The sequence below is a fragment of the Centruroides vittatus genome, unplaced genomic scaffold (genome assembly GCF_030686945.1).
Source record: "Centruroides vittatus isolate TY-2023 unplaced genomic scaffold, ASM3068694v2 scaffold_149, whole genome shotgun sequence".
Taxonomy (NCBI): Eukaryota; Metazoa; Arthropoda; class Arachnida; order Scorpiones; family Buthidae; genus Centruroides; species Centruroides vittatus.
This window is the reverse complement of record NW_027122681.1, coordinates 1,794,952-1,817,968: the sequence shown is the minus strand read 5'-3', so window position 1 is coordinate 1,817,968 and position 23,017 is coordinate 1,794,952. Positions and strand designations below refer to the sequence as shown.

The 23,017-nt window shown below is 30.9% G+C and overlaps 1 protein-coding gene across 2 annotated transcripts in view; it reads left to right on the top strand.

The window, feature by feature from the left end:
- Positions 1 to 10,991, top strand: part of LOC136987265 (protein mono-ADP-ribosyltransferase PARP4-like) — a 55,921-nt gene extending 44,930 nt beyond the window's left edge. For both annotated transcript variants that reach the window (XM_067284973.1, XM_067284972.1), the window contains exons 18-24: positions 4,011 to 4,197; positions 5,611 to 5,866; positions 5,958 to 6,063; positions 8,538 to 8,711; positions 10,239 to 10,319; positions 10,530 to 10,712; positions 10,785 to 10,991. In XM_067284973.1, coding sequence (XP_067141074.1) covers positions 4,011 to 4,197; positions 5,611 to 5,866; positions 5,958 to 6,063; positions 8,538 to 8,711; positions 10,239 to 10,319; positions 10,530 to 10,712; positions 10,785 to 10,919 — 1,122 coding nt within the window. In that variant the 3' untranslated portion in view covers positions 10,920 to 10,991. The remainder of the gene's footprint in view (positions 1 to 4,010; positions 4,198 to 5,610; positions 5,867 to 5,957; positions 6,064 to 8,537; positions 8,712 to 10,238; positions 10,320 to 10,529; positions 10,713 to 10,784) is intronic.
- Positions 10,992 to 23,017: the final 12,026 nt, after the last annotated feature.

The following is a 23,017-nucleotide window of genomic DNA, read 5'->3' as shown; positions in this document are numbered from 1 at the left end:
AGAGGACGGCTCTTGATATTCAAGGTCCCTTTCCCACTACCCATAACGGCAATAGATATCTACTGGTTTTCGTGGATCATTTCTCACGTTGGGCCGAGGCAGTGCCGTTGCCCGACGTCACAGCCAGGACAGTCGCTAAGGCGTTTGTTACGCACATAATCCTAAGACATTCGGTTCCGAAACAGCTACTAACCGATAGAGGCGCAAATTTCACCTCGAGAATGATGCGCGAGGTTTGTGAGCTTTTGCGAATAGAAAGATTGCTTACTACCGCCTACCACCCCCAATGCAATGGAATGGTAGAGCGTTTGAATAAAACGTTAGTAGATATATTGACACACTACACCGATACAGACCAACGCAACTGGGACGAGATGGTCCCGTTTGCGCTTTTCGCATACAACACCGCCGTGCATTCCAGCACGAATGAAACCCCATTCTATTTAGTATATGGGAGAGATCCGGTTTATCCGTTCGACGTGGTCACTGAACCTAGCAGACCAAGCTATGATGTTAGTGAGAACTATGCGAGCGAGCTAAGGTTGAGGTTGGCTTTGGCTCACCAATTAGCTCAAGAGCACGCGGAAAAGGCCGCGCTGGACAGGAAGGAATACCAGCAGCGCAAAAATAAACCCCATAAGTTTTTAGTTGGAGACCGAGTCTTTGTGACGGAAGTAGTAGTCCCTACTGGGTTGAAAAAGAAACTGGCACCTAGATGGCAGGGACCGTATAGGATTATAGCGGAGACTAGTCCTGTGGACTTTGTTGTCCAACATATCCAAACGGGTAAGAAGTTACACGTTCACGCAAATCGTCTGAAACCTGCTATCGCGAGAATGGAATTTGCGTCTTTATGCACCAGCGAACAAAGGTCAGAAACGATTCAAGGCGAGACTTCGGCTTCGGAACCACAAGCTTCCGAAACAGTAGACCCCTGGGATGAATTTATCCTAACGTCAATACAGCCAGATCAGGCAGAGCCCGCGGCAGCGATAGAGAGTAGTCAGCCAACCACCGTGGCACAACCGACACACCGATACGCTTTGCGGAGTCAAGGACCCGCGGACGAGTATCCTTGGGTGTTGCCACGAACCCATAGGCACGGGCAAACGGTGGAACCTCTCCGCAGAAGCGAAGGAGAAGGGGGCGCGTCAACGTCACAAATTCAGGGTCGCGAGCGCCTGCCGCCGCCTACGCCTATCGGCCTATTTACGCGATGTAAATGGTGAGCTCTCCGTAGGGAAGAGGCCACCATACCAAAAACAAAAAAAAAAAAAATGTGAAAAACAATCGCCCTGGTGAACAGAATTGTCGCGAACGAATTTACATCTGTGTAAAATACTCATTGTAGATCCTGAAAGTTCAATGACGAAACGCGTTTTTCAAATTCCAAATTGTCGGAAAACCAAGAATTGTCAAAAAAAAAAAAAAAATTTGTCACGAACGGAACACTGATGAATTTGTCAAAGATTGAGTGGTTCATATAATCCAATTTAAAGAAAAAAAAATTTCCCCCAAAATGCATGTGCTTGATGATCACATCTGCCCCAGAAAAAAATTCTGACGCACAGAAAACAACGAGGGGAGATGATGAACGATAATAGGAGGAAAACCGAAATTGTCGTCATTGCTTCATAGTTATCTACAAAAGCTCCTTTAGACAGAAACAACGAAAAATACAATTGTCTCTGACGGTGATTTGGAATTGTGATGTTCTGCATCGAAAAAAAGTCGATGACAGGACAATGTCGCCGAAATCAGAAGACGGACATAAAAAAAAGGGGGAGCTAGAGACGTAGCTGCAGAGAGATGTTTGTGACTTCCGAACATGGTTTGCACGTACGCCGGTACGAAAGCATACCGGAAGCACAGGTAACAGCTTTTGCGCTCAGCTTCTTGTTGTGACAGATGAGACAAATCATCTATTGAATCACTGTTCGTGGTCCTAAACGGCAGAATTGGACAGGAACACGAATGCAGTCGGTATTTGCCTCTTTTTGGCTTTTTAGGAGATTTAGAATCGGATTTTAAGATTTATATAAATCGCTCAATCTACAGAGAAAAACAGAAATGTTTAAAAACAATTAAAAAAAAATCGGGAGTTCCGGTTAGAAAAAAAAATGCTGTTTCAATAGGAAACCGAACTTTTATTCAATGTTACGCGACACCTCCTACAACTCGATAGCCACGCGAGAGCTATCAGTTCAATGTCGGATGCCCAGTGAAGTTCAAAACGGTATCCGCTCGCGAGGCCAAAAGCCAGTGGTTAAAATGTCGCATCCGGTGGCGACATTTTAAACGAAAGGGGGGTGCCCTGTGAGGACCCGAACGGGGTTCGACTAAAAAGGGACGAAATTGGAGCTTTCCATTGTTTAATGGAAGTTTTTTCTGTGTATTTAAAACAAAGGAAAAGAACGAATTCGAGAAACACGCGACGAGAGAGGAATCAAGTTCTGTCGCGACGATGACCTCTCCCGCGCCCTCCATCGGGTTTCGAATTGGCACCAGGTGACAATGAGAGACCAATGAAGAGGCGATTTGGGGGAGAAAGATTATAAAATCGTCGTTTCAAGGACATTCGGAGTTCTTGGTCTTCGGTGCAGGGTGCTCCGCTACTGGGTTCCGGATAAAGTTTAACAACGAAGTCTGGATCGTCGCTTCGACCTGGTCTCCGACCTCCGCTCCCGACGAGTTGCGACCAGGTACATCCCGCCGCCGAAAGCGTCACAACAAGTCGTGCAGTGTGCCCCGGGGCCGACACCACCCTCCTCACCTTCATCGGAAGTTTAAACGATCGACGGGACTATTGAACTGTTACACGGACTGATCCGCCCGTTGGATTGGTGTTACGCCGAATTAAAAGCATTTTTGTAAGCTCCATTTTTATGTTTATTAAACGGTTTTAGATGGTAACCTGTCTCAGTGATGTCAGTCCATTCCCACAAGTCAGTCTGACTGCTTGATCGCCGTAACTTTCTTTCTCTCCCATTGGCTGGCCCTTACACATTGATTATGGACTGCCCATCCGGTCAATGGCTGCACTTTCTCTTTTACACAAGATTACTTCTGCTATTAATAAGATATATCTTATGTTTAACAAAATGTGTAATCTGCCTTTCACTGATGACTCTAATATTGCTAGAATTCACCTGGGCTTTCCATCTTTCTTTGAGAAAACTGAATATTTTGATTGGGTAATATATTACAAATTTTAAAGGTCTTATTTATCAATATTGGCTTTCACTTCAAATTCCATCAAGAAAACTTTGCTCATTTACTTATGTTTTTACTTTTTTTTATCTTCTAAATCTATCTCAATGATCTTTCTTCTACTGTATATTGCAAAATCTTAATAATTTTGATGAATTTTTACATCCCGATTTCCCTGATTTTAAATTGAAATGTAAAAAGCATTGTATCTCTCTTAAGATCTGTTATTTGTTTTTATTTTATTTAATTTATCTTTGTTGTTTTGCTTGTTTTTGTTTTAAGAGGTATTATTTATTTTATGATATATTTTTTGTATGGGGTGGAAATCAAATGTCTGTCTAGACTTTTCTTATAAATTTAATGAAATAAACAAAATAAATTTTCTCCACAACAGAGTTAGACCGATGATTGGTATGACACTGTTGTTATCAGGAAAAGTATGATTTACAGGAGGAAGACACTACTAAAATCAAGAGTATATATTTTAAACTGAATAAGATAAGAATATGATTAGAATTGCAGCACAACATTGTAATGATGTCACAATAATTTTATTCTAAATATTTTATATCTCAAATGATTCATTTTATAAGAGTATTTTCATAGAAGTAAGTAACAATAGACCACTTTTTGTAATACGTATATCAATATTAGATTTTTTAAATTTGGATTTGCTTTTCTATGTGTAATTTAATATCATTTTTTGACTGTGGAAACCTGTTTTAATTAACTTTTATGATTTTATTTCAGGTAACACAAATATTTATCAATTTATTATTAATATAGATTTTTTTAAACAGGTTTGCATGTTGACATTTTATCCAGAATTCGAAGCAGTTACAAATCCTCATCCTGAGATAATTATTGCATTAGATGCATCAAATTCTATGCAAGGGAAATTATTTGCAGATGCTTTGAAGACAGCTATTCTATGTCTCAAAAATCTTCCACATAATTGTTATTTTAATATAGTAGTTTTTGGATCAGGTAATAATGAAAATGATTATTATAATTCTACATATATTTTATTAAATAACATTGTTGTACACTTTGTTTTGTTCTTATTAGTACAGGTATGTGTCACTTAAATATGTCATCGAGCAAACTTTATAAAGAAACCTTATTTAGTTTAGTCTATTACTCATATAGGCCATATGTAACACAACTGTAACAATGATTAGATATATTTAGCTACATAAATACTTAATGTAAAGATACATGCAGCTACTAATTTTTCAGCTCCATTATAATCTTATGGGACTTTTGTTCTATATATGATCCTAAATTAAGCAGTGCATACCTGTATTTAACTACTTTTTTACAGCAGAATTTAACAATATAGTTTTAATTGTTTTTGAATAAATTTTCATACCTTATGCTGTATTATTTAGTATTATTTTAAGACTATTTAATGTTAATTCTTTAAGTACAGACATATTGTTTATTAATGATTATTTTAAAAAAAGATATATTACGAGAGCGGTTTTTTCAACCTCTGATGGTCCATGAATCAAAGACAAATGTAAATAACAAAATGAATTTATTACCAAAGTTAGGTACAAACATGATTACTTTTCGTCCGCAATCACCGTGAAGATTGAGGCATTTGTCATATCTGTAGATGAGCTTTGAAATCCCTCTTCATATAATGTTGTTTTGAAGATTGTCATTAGTTCATTAGTCTTAAACCTCTGCCCTGCTAGCCACATTTTCAGTTCAGGAAAGAAGTGGAAGTTTTCACACATTAAAAAGTTTCAAGTTGGGTGAAAGGATTTACTATCTTTAAACACCTGATTTTGCACTGAGCGACTTCCACCTCTTTCCTAAACAGAAAAAGTGGTTAGGAGGGCAGAGATTTGAGACTAATGACGATCTTCAAAACAACATTAGGGCTCATCTCAAGTCATTAGTGGCAACATTCTATGAAGAGGGGATGGAAAAGCTCATCCACACATATGACAAATGCTTCAATCTTCACGGTGATTATGTTGAAAAGTAACCAAGTTTGTACCTAACTTTTAGTAATAAATTCATTTTGTTATTTACTCTTGTCATTTTTTTTTTTTTATGGACCATCGGAGGTTGAAAAAAACAGTCTATGTACATAATCTATAAATTTTCCATCAGTCTTATCCCAGTCATGCCAATAATACTTTATAAACATTTGACCCTTAAAATTAAGCTTTTTGCAATTTTAAAATAATGAAAAATATAAAAAGTTTTTAAAATAAAATATAACAGAGGCACCACCAAACTTATAAATTTTGCTGGGAAAGTTAAGCAATTTGTTGCTGGATTTTTATTTAATTAAATAATAGGAATAATACAATACTAAAACTTGATTTACCAAAAGTTTTCTATTCTTTATTTTTATATTTAAATATTCTTTCTTTTTGATAGTGTTTCATGAGTTATTTCCATCAAGTCAAATATGTAATTCAAAAAATGTGGAAAAGGCTATGAATTTCCTGAAACAGGTTACATTATTAGGCAATACAGAATTTTCAAGAGTTTTAAAATATTATCAATTAACTACTGGAAAAGGCATAAAGAATATAATTCTCTTGAGTGATGGTGACATTAATAATGAAAGGATAATATTTAAAAGTATCAAATCTTATAGCAACAAAGTGAGGATATTTACAATAGGTTTAAGGTAGGAACTATTCGAAATTTTATTATCATTGCAAGTAATGTGACTTTTTCTTACATTATTATACTACTAACTTTTTGCTTTTTTTTTATAGTTCAACTACTTATATCAACAAACATACATTGCAACAAATTGCTAATAAAAGTGGAGGTGTGTACGAATGTTTAGATACTTTAAATTTGGAAAACTGGAAGAATATGGTAAATATAATATTTGGCATAAAGAAAAATCTGAATTTATTAATCTTAATATTTATTATTTACTGTGTTATTTTTAAACTTTGTGAAGAGAATAATTAAATTATTAACTCTGATCATTAAGGTCAGATATTTTACTTTAGTTCAGAATAGTATTTGTTTATTCGATTACTATGAATTAAAGTATATAAGATATGATATGAATTACAATAAAGATATGAATTTTTGTCAAAGCCAATTGAATGAGTTGCCTTATGATTAGTTATTAAGTAAATAATGATTATTAACAATTGGTTATTAAATATTAATTAAATTTAATCACAGCTTATCTTGAATTGTTAGTTAAAGTTTCTTTAACTTAAAGTTGATTTATTTCTGTTATGCAGCATTAAAGAATATAAAAGTAATATTATATCGTGTGAAGTAATTACATTCAATCAGATTCAAAAAATTATTTGCAGTAATCTAGTTAATAATAAAATGTTTTTTGCTTGTTCATAATTCATTTTCATTTAGAGACAACATTCACTTGTATCTTTAGATTCATTGAAACTTTAAATAACTTTAATGAAAAATGTTTATTATTTATGTAGAACTTTAAAACAAACAATTTTTAATATATATTAAAAAATTAATATAATATTTATAACTACATTTGATAATTATAAAATTTAAGGTTCTTTGTATAACAATCTATGAATGTATTTTAATGTTTTAACTGATCTTACAATTTTTATGTTTTGAAGTTACTTTCAAAATTAATTCTGAATTTAATGTTTATTTTTAATTTATAAATCAATTTAATACAGTCAAATGTCCAATAATGGGCATTTTTTGTGTTTTCTTGTTGTTCAGAGGTTTGATTGTATTAAATTGTAAAAGGAATATTATAATATGAATGATATGAAATACCACATTCCAAAATATTATTTAAAGTATGTTTAACTGTCTTATGATGATAAAAATTATTGAATACACTTAAACCATGAAAAGTTGTAAAATTATAGTGATAATATTTAAATTATCATCTTCAGTCAATTAGAACAAAAATGGAGTAAGAGCATTGGAATGTAAATACAAAAGATGTTAGATTTTTTTGGAACATGCATTTAGAATAACAATTTAAAATTTAAAATAATTAAAACAATATAAAGAATATGTATATAAAATTTTATATTTGCTGTATTGTGAACAAACCAAATTTATTATTCTGATCACTTTTTGTCTGTTGTCTTGCTTTATATGTTTCATGCTAGCTCACTTTTCCCAAAGGTGGACTTATCACACTGGATTAAACATCAAACAGAATGACCTCAAGACATGTAATTTGCAGAGTAATTCTGTGTATTTACTTTACGAATTGCATTTTGAACATGACAGGTTCATCTTCAGTCTTAATACATAGATCCTTTTTTTAGGATTTGTAGACATATGTATAGATACCAGTAATTTCATAATAAAAACCTCACATGTACACACGTGACAAAACTCCATCAAACAAGATCATTTTAAACAGAACATAAACTTGAATGAAAATTTGTACAATTCAATATAACCTCCAGAAAAATTGATGAAATCATAATGAATTTATAGTACAAATATAATAGAATTTACAAAATACCCATCTGGAACATCTACATTTTATATATGTTGCAAGATTTTTATTATGAAATTACTAGTGAGTATACATATGCCTACAAGTCCAAAAAAAATCTGTAAAATACATAGAATTAATCTGCAAATTACATGTCTCGACATCTTTCTGTTCTGTGTTTAATCCAGTGTAATAAGTCCATCATTGGGAAAAAGCTCTAGCACAAAACATACAAACCCAATTTACTTTAAAAGTTTTTAATAAGAGTGGTCCAATGGTCGAAAAGACTCACTGTCAAATGATTATGTGATTGTTTTAAAATATGAAGTTTCCCGAATGTGTACTATTTTGGAGTTCCTGCATACAAGTACCAATTTCAAAGCATGTCAAATGGGCTCAAAGGAACTTGATATAATACACCTAATTTTGTTATTTGTCATGTATGATGTCTTTTTGATTATCAGATGTATGAGTAGCTAGCATTCTAGTAATTTTTATATAAACACTTTTTAAATAATGTATAAGGCTCCACTGTTTTCAAATATTAATGACTCTATAAGATGTCATTAAGATAAAATGAAGTTAAAGATAAAATTCATCTTACTTGAATCATCTACTAACAAATATTTTATTTATTAAATTACATTTATTTGACATATAATTGATAAAAAAGGAGTATGAAGAGTGAAATTAAAATACATAGCAATTATAACTAGATATGATTTTGTAGATTTAAAGAATGTTTTTTGATAATACATGAGATTATTTGGTCTCTACGATTGTTCTACTAATCTTCTAGAATATTGGTTTTTATCTTTGTTTTATTATTATTATTATTATTTTATTAATTAAACGTTAATAAAAAAAATGTATTAATTTTAAGGTACAAAAACAAATTATGAGAACAACTCAAGCATCTCTAACAAATGTACGAATTGAATGGCAAAACGTTTATGATGGATGTGAAGAAGTGATCCAGACACCTAAGCAAATAATGAGTATATTCAATGGATGTAGGCAAATTATTTATGGATTTTGTCCAGAAGGTGTTAGTTTTGTAAGTATATTTATGAATTAAATACATGATTTTAAAATGTTATGTTTTGTTTATCTAGAATATTACTTTTATAATAAATAAATAATAATAATACAGGCAGTCCTCTACTTACGAACATTCGACTTATGAACTTTCAAAGTTACGAACAAAGCCGACAGATGGCAGGTTAAAGTGCAGTTGGTTATTTTTTATGTATAGTCAAGTTTATTTTTGAAGTTTTACGTTAAAACATTTACAGTACATAGATATGTACATTTGTAGTTGTTTTAAATGAGTAATTTCAATAAATAATGTACTGTACATGTGATTGATTTGAATTTATACTTCCCTTTAACAATCTTAATTCAACATTATTCAAGTAGCCTAAACATTACGTAATTGTAAAAACAACGTTGTATTTGAGTTTTTGCACCAAACATCGTCTTTTCGAGTTACGAACTTTCCGACTTGCAAACGACCACTACGAACGGATTAAGTTCATAAGTAGAGGACTTACTGTATTAACATTAACACATTCACTAGCTCACTCAAACACAATAACACACCAAATCAGCCAACATGTTTCAGTGACGATCCAGCCACTGATCACTAAGGCCGAAAAACAAAGCATACCAACAGATGAAATGGACACAAGAAATGAATGAATTCATCATTCATATCTACTATTACAAAACTCAAAACAGACATGATAGCATAGACAGACAGACAAATGTAACAAATTCAGACAAAGATACTCTACCTCATTGTTACAGAGCAAAGGGTTGTTGATCATAAAAGAACAATTGTACACAACATCCTTATTTCACAAACAATGCTTGAACATCTCAAACATTAAGTCGCACAACAGTTACATCAATGCACAGAACACTAGATCATCAGATCAGACACTTACTACTTCAACAACAGTTACACATGAATACAGGTACTGCACAACATGCATCAATAAAAACATAAAAACAACAATTGTGACTACTGAAACTATGTACACGGAATTAATTTAAAATACTCATAATTTTATTTTAAGGAATATTTATGAAATTACAGGTTTAGATCCCACAGAAAGCACAAATGAATGTAACTTAATGAATAAAATATTTGTCAGTGCAGGATGATACAAATAAAATGAATTCTATCTTTAATTTCTTGTACAGGTGTCATATCACATACATTATATGTCTTGAAATGCTGTGTCTTCACAACAGACATACATCATTCTACAAAAAGCTGCTGTACTTAATGTATGTCATATAATCAGAAAATTCTTAACACAGATACATACATAAACAGCATATAAACAAAACATTCGTTTTCTGTAGTTGTCTTGACTTTGATTTAGTATAGCACTAGGCACTGATATTTACACATATATCGTATACTCCACTAACACAATAATAATAGTAATTATCTTTAGAACTAACAATGTGCACCTATTCAAGTTTATATGATGAACTAAAATATTTAAATTTATTATTTTTGTAATTATATACTTTTTCACAATGCAAAAAAACTATAAAATTTATTTTCTAGGTAAAGTTGAAGGCAGATATTGAAGGACAAGAATTTGAAACAGTATTATATGCATCTGAATTAAATGCCACTGAAGGAATTGTAAGTCTAAACACTTTTCAATTATTGGGTGAATTTAAAATGTTTGTTTGCTAATTCTTAAACTGAGTGAATTTACACTCTAGATTCAAATGTTGATATATTTCAACATAATTAATAACATACAAACAGAAAAGAAAGATTACTGATATTATCTTATTAGAAATATTCAATTAAAGTATGTATTTTTATTCTTTACAATTTTTATTATAGATGTTACATAAATTGGCTGCTCGATCCATTATTCGAGATTGGGAAGATGGTCTACTTGCTGATGACAGAGTCGATCAATTGCTAGAAAAAAAATCCAATAGAGAGAAAATAATTGAATTTAGTAAACAATTTAACTTGGTTACGTCTCTTACTAGTTTTATTGCTGTTGAGAAAAGAACAGAAGTCAGTGAATTTAAAATAAAAATTTCTTATAATTTAGATTTTTTATTGGCCTAATTTTTAATTTATTTTTAGCAAGAAGATTTTTTGGAATTTGACAGTTCCGTTCTAAAATATAATTTATTGGAAGAGATTGATGTTGATGACCTACCGTATATGGGCTTTGAAGATGAAATGGAAATAGCGGCTGCTTTTGCATCTGAAGGTTAGTTAAGTATACCATATGTAAAGACTAGACATTAATTTAATATTTAAATAGTTTTGAATTAAAGACAGGTCAGTATAAGATGTTGGCTCCTTATTTTTGATACTGGAAAATGCCAATTGTGATATTTAATAAGTTTGTAATTTATAAGATGTTTGGTTAAGAATTGATTTATGTTCAAATAAATTATAATATAAAGTTTATAAGAGTAAATATCAAGCATATTTTTAAAAATAGTTTTATAAACATCATATTATAAATCTGAAATATAATTAAAATGATTGATGCAATATTTTAATTTTTGCTAATGATGGAAAAGTGTTGGAAGGAAATGTTATCAATTTTTTAAAACAGTATTTGTACAAGTAAAATATTGAATGTAATTAACAAGAATTTTGATATAAATGGATAAATGCTCTTCTTAGAGACAGTTAAAAAGAAAAACTAATCCAGAAGTTAGTTTTGAAACTAAACATGAATATTAACAACTCTAAAATCCTGTAATCCAGCAATTTTTTATAATATGTGCAAACGTTTTTGCCTGTGAAGAACAGGCATCATCAGCCAAACTAATCCCCAGCTGCTGAAACACTATAGAATTGCCATACACATGTGCAGAGGAGAGGTGATGTAAGATGAGAGAAAGAGGAGGGGAGAATAGTAAGATTTATAGTTTGAAGAAAGATTTTCATGCTGTGGAGAAGGAGCCAACATCGCGAAAATTAATAGTGATGTTATTATGGGTGGCCTTATATATTTCCACCTGCTCAAGATGTTTGCAGATATAAAAAGTTGCTGGAATAGGTTTTTAGAGTTTTTAATTCAAGTATATATCCAGTTTTGAATGGTAGTATTATAAACATGAATATCTAAATACAATATAAATCTAAACATCTCTTTAGCAGTAATTTTTAATTTTAAAATGAAAATTTGATAAAATATATATATGTATAAAGTAAGATTGTGAGGATTGTAACTGGAACACTTTTCAAAAGTAGAATTTAGTAGTTAGGTTACTTATGAAAAAATAAGCAAGACAATTTCTGACACATCACACACAATTTTTCAGTAGAATATCTATAAACATTAATATGCTTGTCCCAGCATTTCACCAGCTTTTGAAATTTTGACACACAAAAGTCTGTTAATTGCTGTCAGAAACACTGTAGTACATGTTCTTGAATCTCTCTATCACTTGAAAAATATTCTCTATCTAAATGTCCTTCTAAGGTTCGAAAAGAGATCTTGAAGCCCATATATGAAACTGATTATCATTTTTGTAGACATTTAGAACACTTGGTAGATGAATCTTTTTCAAGCAGAGAGATAATAAAAGGAAGATACATTGCAGTATGACTGTGACAGCAATTAAGACTTTTGCAGATCAATTAAGACAAGCAGAATTTTGGGACGAGCATTTGAATGTGGTGATTTTGTTGAAAAATTAATGTTTTGCGTGAGATATTTCCTTGCTTACTTTTTGATAAGTGTTTGTAATCTTATTACTGACTTCTCCTCATATAATAAATTTGATAATTAATATTTCATAGGGAAACATTAATAAGAAAATATTATTTGTAGAATGAAGAGGACTTTTTGTGGAAAATGTAATGCATATTATATTAAACTAGCAGACCCAGCCACGCATTGTTGTGGCTCAAAATGTATCTATTATAAATGTATAACACTTCCCCCATGGGGGAATTTTGAAAAATCCCTTCTTAGTGTACATTCTCTTGATGTACCATATTAAAACGCAAAAAAATGCATCTAAAATAGTATAATAGAAGCTGAGTTCTTTGCAGTAAGCTTTAATTTTGTCCTTCTCCCCCGCGGAGGAATTTCGACGTCTATATTATATAAAAACACGCATGTATTCGAATGCAGTGTCGTGTCAAAATTTCAAAGCAATCGGAGAAGAACTTTCGGAGATTTGAGATTAGGAACAAACTAACATTTACATTTTTATTTATATAGAAGATTACAAGTTCGGAAACTTGTAATCTTCTATATAATCTTCTTTGTTCTGTGTATCTCGCCGACCACATGACTACGTCGCACAGTTACCTATCTCGTATACGTATGCGGCTTGCCCCTCACTACCTGCTGACACCAAAAATATAATGCTTACCTAGATGATATCTTTTAACTTATATGAATGTTTAACGGAATAATATACAGCATATGTCCACCCTGAAGGTCCATTCTAAATATTGGTGAAAGAATTTTTGAATTCGGATGAGTAGTTTCGGAGATTACCTCCTATATCCAAACTTACAAACTTTACTTCTTTATAATATTAGCATAGATAGAAATTTTCTGATGATTATTTCCTTCATTTTTTCTGGTATATGTTGAGAGAGAGAATACTTTAAATGACAATATTAATTTCTTTTTATAATTACATATAAGCTTCATAGATTTTTGTCTTGGTCAATAACAATAGCTTTTATATTTTATTAATATATTTATTTGACAATGTAATTGTGAGATCTAGAAATCCCCTTGACACAAAATTATAATAAATTATATCCGAATTAATAATTACCCCTTTCTTATATCCGGATATAATCCGAATATAAAACGAATTATAATAAAATTGTTCCCCATATCGAATCGAAAATTTTCCTATTATAAACATCCTGCTAAAAACTGTCCTGGATATAAACATCCTGCCTAAAAACGGTCTTGGACGGGAAAATATGCGTCCCCGACCGTATAACTGTCAACTATCCATTGTTCTTACGCTGAGTACAGATCATCTTGCAACTTAAGTTTATAGTTAGCGCCCGAATTCGTCGTATTGTTTCTAATCCCGGGAACACCTATGGCCTAAGCACATGCACGTGACCAAATTTCCCAGCAAAAAGCTATATAAGATGCTTCCTCCCCCTCCTCTGGGGAGTCTATCATCAATTAAGATCAAGTCGCGATCTTACCCTGTGTGCCTACGGAATATATTTGACTATTTTGTGCTCAAGTGCCATCGAACCTTCCCTAGAAAGGAATATTCGATCATCGTGACGAACAGCATATTTGAATTACTGATTGTCCAAGAGGTATGGAACCCATTTATGTGAACTCTCTCTCTCTCCCCTCGCGTGAAAGGGATATATAGCTTATTTTATATGTCACCCCTTTTATGTCAGATTTTTGTAACGTATATTTTGTTTCCATTAAATCGTTGTTATCCTGTTAAATGGTGTCTTGTTTGCTCGAATATTCGCTTATCGCCTTACCACGACTCCACCTTTCCTCCTACACTCGACCGGATGAAAACGTAGTCCCGTCCCTACGGGATCCCTACCGGCAAATAAGCCATCTCTGACACGTGGGCAAGTCACTCTGACTTGTTGCCGAAATTAAACAGAGGACTGACCTCGTCGTCCCTCCTCGGTACCCACATAATATATAACTGTTACTGTACTGTAATGTAATATATAACTGTTACTGTACATTAACTTTAATGGAACAGATGCAGTATACTTTGCTTGAGATCTCTAATAAGAATTTTTATGTTAAAAGAACTAAAATATTATATTAATTATATTCTTATTAATGATAATGATAATTATTAATTAATTATCTAATGATTCTAAGATAAATTTACAGTTTCATTTTATTAGTAATAGAAATATTATAGATCAAATCTTGTTATACAAGAATTATCTTATCATTTAAGTACTGTACATTTATTATAAATATTGTTAACAAATATTCATAACAATTTTTTAAAGAATAAGTTTTAACTCTGGAATAAAACTTTTGGAGATGCTTTTGAGAAATATGTCATTAAGAGTACATCATAAATGTGCTTAAACAATTATTACTGTATACTCTACTATTCTTAATGGCTATATGTAACACAGTTATAACACAATGATTAGCATTTATGTATCTAAATATATCAAAATACAAAAGACTTTGGTGGATATGAATTTTTCAGCTCCGTTAAATCTTATGGGTTTTCAGTAATATATGTGGCCTGTCATAAAATAGTTCATACTTATGCTGAATATTGGAATTTAAATTTTCACTTATTCTCTGATTAAACTTTTCTAATATTAATAATAATTTTTTTTTTAATTCATCTTAAACTATAACATGTGACATTGGTTATGGAGAACTTTTGCACTTACTGAATAATAACTATTGCATGCTTTTACAGAATTTTGCATTTCTTGGAACTGTGGGCAAAGTCTAAACATATCTCTTAATTTGCATGTTTTTGCCTTTTATGATCAAGACTGGAGTTTAAGTCAATAACTGAATTAATGAGCCTAAGCAACTAAGTTGTTTTAGCAGTAAAATGTGTCAAAGTCACATTTGTACAAAATGTAATGTGATAATTTCATATTTTTATAGCTTAAATTGAAAATGTTCATTGTAAGGTTTGTGGCGACGAGTCGTTGGGTATGCATTATGGTGTTATAACATGCGAGAGTTGTAAGGTATGTTTTGATATAGAGTAATTTCAGATTCATTTGAATGCAATATTATTTAATTTATGCATTATAATAACTTTATCATGTAGATGATTCTTCTCTTTGTGGAATGATATCGTTTATATGAATTAATACATTAATGTTTTTCTTTTAAAACAAAAATAATTATAAATTGTTAAAAGTTTCGAATTATACTGTAATGATAAAAAATTCTACTAGGTGTTTTGTCTAAAGTAGCTTAAAATGTGCAGGTTTTGGGGAGGACGTGCATGTCCAATGGCATAACTGACAAAAATGTCAAACATTTAAAACACAAATGTGTGTTACCAGCTGCAGCAACCAGTTAAAACACAGGCTTATTGCTACAGGTCATTCATAATAAAATGAAATAATAAAAATAAATAATTTTCATAGAGATCAATGTAAATTGACAGCAATTGGAAACTCACTTGACACATAGTGTGTGCCAGCTTGCCAATCAGACCTTAGACCTTACGGGCATAAACATTGACCTTAAATATCTCAGCCCAGAGATTGAATTTCAAAATTTCAGCTTCATTGATAAGTTGTATATATTTGCAAAAAATCATATTTAGTGGTTGCGTGATTTCTTTAAACTTTGATCACAGACTTCAATATACTTTAATTGTTTTCTTTCAATAAAAGCGAGGCAGACGCCCATGGGGTCCCATGGGCTTAAGGTTGCTTATTTCACACTTTCCTTTCCTCCTTTATTTCCTCTTCCTCTAATTCTACTTTCTATTACTTCTCCCTTCCTTTTCACACAGGGCAAAGTCTGTTGCTTACACAGATAGCCCTTCTTATCTTTAAATTCAATACAATACAATACAAACTTTGATCACAGACAAAACAGTTCAACTTAACCAGAGCTCTGCTGAATTATAATTGAATAAGCCTGAAAAAATCAACCGAGTTCTTTGAAATTTTTATAGTTTTATCGCTTGATTTGTTACATTATCAAAAATTTGCTTGAAAATCTTCAATTATATTTTCTATGCTTGCAATTCTAGGCAGACCATGAATACTTTGAAAAATTTTGACTGCGAGCCTTTATGATAATCATAATAGTGGTTTAAAATTCATTAATATTAGTACCAAAATGCATTCACAATTCCATTTATCATTATCAGTTTGTGCACTAGACATTTTTAATGAATTATTGTATATAAATATCTTTTTATGAATATAATTTCCTGAAAATTAAAACTGATATGAATACGTAATTACTATTTTACTGTTCTTAAAAACGAAGTTAAATTTCTATTAGTGAAAAGTAAAGTAAATTCACAATGATACAATCTGTTGAAATGACAAAACAAATCATGAGTTAGGAAAATTATTTATTATTGCACTTGTGGATTGATCAGTCATGTACTTAAAAGGTTACAGGTTACAATCAAAAAAGGATAGGATTAGAGTGATAATTAAATTCAAGCCTCTGATGATAAAAAAAAAAACCTGATTTGCGTCCTTGTTACCAGCTGGATATATTAATAATAAAGCTGTACTTCAGGAGTATTTTTTAAGAATAATTCAACAAGAGCAGTCTCTAGATTTTTATAATTTAAATTAATTTGTTATTATTTAATTGCTTATTACTATGTTGTTTTGTTAGCAAAATACGTTACCTTATCTACCATATCTATAATTAAGGTGGAGTGTTAGCAAAGCCTCTTCTATGCGGCTTACAATATTGCATTCCGTCTCATGATTTGTTTGATTGATTTTGATAAAATTTTGCCATTTTCCATTTATTGTGACGAGGAATTTAAAAATGTTACAAAAATGGGGATCCATGACTTTGTTTTGAGAAAGAAGGTCTTGGCATGAATGTGTGTGACAGAGCAATATTGCAAAAATTGCATGACTTTGTCGGGTGATGCCCCATGGTTGGTAGCACATCATCTACGGGCTTATAGAATTGAGTTTGTTCTCAAAATCTGATGGGCCAATTTTGACAAAACAATGCCATTTTTTATTAATTGCAATGAGGAATCCAAAAATGTAATGAGGGTCCATTTAAATGCAAAAAATAGGTATCTATGACTTCATTTTCAATATACAATGGGATCAATGTGACAATGTCTATGCTCCCTGATGCAATTGAGCAAATGTAACAGATTTTAGGAGAGAAAAATAAAAAAACAGTACTATGTGTGCCTAACGAAAAATAGGCTTGAAAAACAAACAAAACATAAGAACAAAGCAGTTACCATAGATTGCCACTCTATGTCAGCAAGTGCAAGGATCACCTCTCCCATGGCTGGCAGGTACAAGGTTAGTTTTTTTTTGGTGATGTCAAGTGCCAAAGTCACTTGTTCACATCCATCAGGTACAAGGATCATCTTTTCTGTGCCTAATAAGTTCAGGGATCGCTTATTTCTTTCTGGCTTTGCCTCAATTTTATTGCGATACAACAAAGTTACGCAACATCCCAGTATATGATACTGGGATGTTGCGTAACTTTCAGAGTGATAATTAAATGTATTCCTTATATGAGGAATTTAAATACTTTTGGCACTGTGCACAAATGATTTCAAATAAATGAATGTCTAAATCATGATTTAGATGATTGAGCTGGATGTCCTTTTTCATCACATGAATCAAATGCAGCCAATCAATAATGAGTAATTGCCGTCAAGTTGTTTCATGTCATATTCTACAAAATTGCTTGGTGCATAGATGCAGCAACTGAGAAATTAATACTAGTTTACAATTTTCCTGAAACTTGAGATAAAAGGGATGGAAAATGTAAAGATAAAAGTGATAAAAATGATAATAAATTGATGTTTTGTTTTTGTTTGTTGTTTTTTCTATAACAGGTGTGATACTAGCAACACATGTATCACTAAAATTGTTGTATCATCATCATTCATCTTTGATTTACTCTCTGTTCTTTCTACCAGTTAGTGTATAAATGAAGTGTAGTGGATATCAGTGATGCAGTTTGCATGAAAGTTGCATGATTATATGTTGACTTGATGTGATGAAATCACTCATGTGGATACCCAGCTTAACATTATCTGTTCCATACTTGTTATATATAGTTATACAATATACAAAAATTAATTGTGTCAATGTGATTAGTTAAAACTCTTTAATGTTTAAGTTTTCCTTTAGGGTTTCTTCAGGAGGAGCCAATTTAAACAAGTAAATTATTATTGCATGGGACAGAAAAATTGTATTGTTGATAAAGTAAACAGAAATAGGTGTGAGTATTGCCGCTTACAGAAATGTCTAGCACTCGGAATGATCAGAAATGGTGAGTTTGCTTTAGACATATCTCTTGTCTAATAAGATTATTAAAAGACAAAAGTAGGTTAGTATTAACCTTGAGAAGACAATTGTAGTGGTTTTGAAGAAAATTTTGGAATTTTGTGGTTCTTTGTTGGTGTAAAAGTTTTAAATGCAGACATTTTATTGTGAAACAAAAAAAATCAGATTCACATATGAATTAAACAAGTTATGGCCTTGATCTTTCATTATTAGGGTACAATTTTAGGGCTTCAAACTTAAATTTATTGTTCCTTAGTGGGTGGGGTAAAGGGCTTTTTATGTGTTATAAGTTAGGACCAAAGCAAGTCTAAATTTAGCTGTAGATATATTGATTTATACTTTAAAATATAGCCATTGATACATACATCTAAATAATTAAACATATGAGAGAAAACCATTAATCTAACGTAAATTATATTGCCAAAATCATAAAAGTTAACCACAAGTTACAGAAAATAAGCTCAAGTATAAGCTCAATGTATCAAGTCAAATGGAAATTGAATTTCCTCCAAATATTAAATACATTTAGGTTATATAGAATATATCATTATAAAATAAATAGAGTATGGTTAACATTATTTTCTTAATAATATATTAAATTTATTTATGTTAATCGACAATTGAAACTTTTCACATTAAAATAAAAGTTACGCGACATTATATTGCAACAGAATACATTGCATCAAAGCATAATTCTGAGTAATTTAATTTGGTATAGAAAGTGTTTTGTGTACTGAATTAAGTCGATTAAATGTCTTTGATTTCAATTATTTATAGTTATAAACAATTACAAATGAAACTAAATGGCTGGTTTGATTCAATTAAAATAAATGTAGTATATTTTTAGCTATAAATTTTAAATTAGCAATGTTTAAGGCAATGAAGAAGGGTGTGGCTTAGTTAATTTATGTAAAAATAGAAAAATTTCAATGGGTTAGATTGTAGAAGAATGGTTTAGTACAGTGGTTATGAACTGGTGTGTCACAAACTTATTGTACATAAACTATAAATATTCAGAAAATCATTTTAAAATGCTAATTTTCTGTTTATATTTTAATATTATTTGCTTATTTTTATGTAAAAATACTGCAAATCTTTAACATTGCATTTTGTTAATACATGTAAAAGTATCTTTAGTGGTACACCGACATGCTAGTGTGCGACCAACTTGTGCACACACCGCTAGCTGAAGGAGGTCGAGAACAATGTTAAAAATTAGTGATGTAACGAATATTCGGTTACTACCCGGTATTCGGCCTATTTTTCACTATTTGGCCGAATACTGAATATTTAAATCAATATTTGGCCGAATACCGAATATTTAGTGACTATTTGGCCGAATACCGAATACCTAAAAACAGGAGTAAGAAATAACAAAAACACAGTAAATTAATCATTTTGGTAACTTTTATTAATGCTGAAAATTAAACTATAATTATTAAAGTTAATAAGAAATGGCATCTAACTCTAGTATTAAATTATTTCATAATTAAATATTATTATAGCCTTTATCTTATACTATAGCCCGATATCTTATGGCATCGATGGCGTGTAGGTTAGAATGTATCGGGCATTAATATTATTGTTTAGTTAATTATGTTATATTCGTATTCGCGTATATTTTTATATTTTTACGATATTTTAAAATGATTTACGAAACGTTTTATTGAAACTTATCGTATTTAATGAAAGAATTATTTATCTATTTCTAGAAGATGAGTAACTAATATATAATTTATTTTATATATAAAGCAAAGAATGAGCATTTTTCATTATATGCAAAAGATAACATTTGAAATCATGTTAATTTTAAAAATATTGACAAAAACAATAGTAACAAAATATCACAAAACTTCTCAAATAGAAAACCCCCAATAATATATTTGAACTGTTCCACAACTGGGCAGAAATTAGACCATATGTCCCCACTAAAGTATATCCTTAGGGCACTATTCAGTCTACAAATACGTAGTAAAAACAAAATTTTAGTTAAAAAGATTGATTGCAAATAAAATAACTTGTAAGTTATAACTTACATCTAAATACCAACAACTGCCGAATCATATCGGGCTATTTACGGCTATTACATAAATTATAAACCAATTTGGCACTAGAGGTAGACGTTAGGCTCCATCTCATATTAACTTTAATAATTATAATTTAATTAATTAATTTAAATAATTTAGATCTACTGGAAGAAAAAATCGTAGTGACAGCGGGCCAATAGAGAGCAGAGTGCGCGATCCTTGCCATGATGCGGTTTGTGCGCCAATTTTCGTACGTTAAGCAAGCCGAATAGTTTGGCCGAATATTCGGCCATTCAGCCACGCTCCTAGCCGAATATTCGGTATTCGGCTGAGGCCAAATATACTATTCGTTACATCACTATTAAAAATATAACTCTTTTGACAAGTTGTTAGAATTAAACTTAAATTACAAAGAAAGTCATGTCATTGGAATATTTACTAGTTTTGAGATGTTTAAAATAGTATTTTTTTTAATAATTTAATTAAAAAATAATACTCTTTTGAAGATAGAAAAGTTCAGTTAGCATTTTACTCTTTTAATATAATAATTAGTTTTCATTTACATGAAATTTATGCATATTATTTTTTAATATTAATTCTTGGTACCAATAAATAAAAATAAAATACAGGGTACACTATAATAATCTTTTATAGTACAGTCTTTAAATGCAAATTTTGTTAGAAGTCGACATAAGATAGTTCATCCTCGTGCAATGAAACAATGCTTCATTATACACCAAATACCATACACTATACATTTAAAGAAGCTAATCTTTGATGACGATTGGTTTATTTATATGATAAATATCATTCTATAGTCGATTGATTTGGCAACAAGACATTTGTCTTGCAAAATGTTTATAAGTGTTAAAGGCTGACTTATTTATATAATGATCAGTGTTCAACCTTATAAAGTAAGTAGAGGTGCTTCAATATATTACCTTTGTTTCTTAGCAAATAAATTTCTATTTATTTATGAGGTTTTTGATTTATGATAGGCTTTTGGGAACAAAGTATTCTTGTAAATCAGGGTTGCACTGTAATTCAATCAAAACATACACAGAACTGTAAGCTCGGCATATACCAATTCATGAAATTACAGAGTTCTTTTAATTATTATAACAACTACAATCTTTTTGTAATTCTACAGATATGTTGGACAGAAATTTTCATCAATCAATTTAAATAATTCATAATACATTTGCTCAAAAGACAATATAAATATAGAAAGGTGGATGCATTATGTGAGGATGAATTTTGTATTCAAGCTTAAAATATTTTTAGATCAAAAGACAAAAGCATAGAAGTTACATATATATTTAATTGCAAGTGTTTTTGGCATACATTATGCCATTCTCTAGCCAACATAGATACAGAACAGAATTGAAGTTTAGAATCAAAATGTTTTTTTCTAACAGAATAGAATCTAACATTGAGTAGAATATAATACAGAATTAAAAGTTAAGAACAAAAATTCTCTCTTGTCATCTGGTTGTCCGCAATGGGACAGCCAGGTGGTGGGGGGACGAGGCCCAACGTATCTGGGACAGACTACCCCCAAAAAATTCTCGGGGTTTTCTCGACTCGCCCAGATTTATTTTTGGCCCCCAGAATGATATGCTGACGCCTTAATCGCTCGGCAATCTGGCTGTCACATTTAAGAGGTTTGTTAACTATATTCCCAAAGGTTTTGAAATAAAAATCAATGAAAATACTCTAATTTTGCTTATTTTATCATTTCATTTACAATATAACATTTGAAAAAATAAATTATGCACCGCACGATTAACTTATGGCGTGCGTACAGCAGTTCTCCAAATTGGAACATTAAAAATAAATGTATATGACTAATGTTAAGTAATTGTATTATTTAATGTAGTTATAGTAATTTTTAAAATAAAATAATAAATTTTTGTAATTGAAGTTGTTATAAATCCTCAAAATTTTTTTGTTCAAACAAATTTTAGTTTGAAAATATCAGCAACTTCTATAAGACTTAATGCTATTTTCAAACTATTGAGAAGAAAATGTGGCTACTTTAAAGAAACTTTAAGTAAAGGAGAAACATTTTTGGACCTAGATTCAGATTGCAATGTCGTTTGTTTATAATTTTATTTAACATTTATTAATATAATATAATAAATTTAAATTTTAAATTTCATATGCATCTGGAACAGTGTGTATATCCTGTGTTCGTTTTGAATGATATCGTGAGTCAAAACTGGTCCTCAAATATTTCTCCCGCACTCAAACTGTCAGTTTTGTTGAGGTAGCTGCTTTCTTCTCAATAGTTCGAAAGTATTTAATGATTTATATATAATCATTTTAATATCT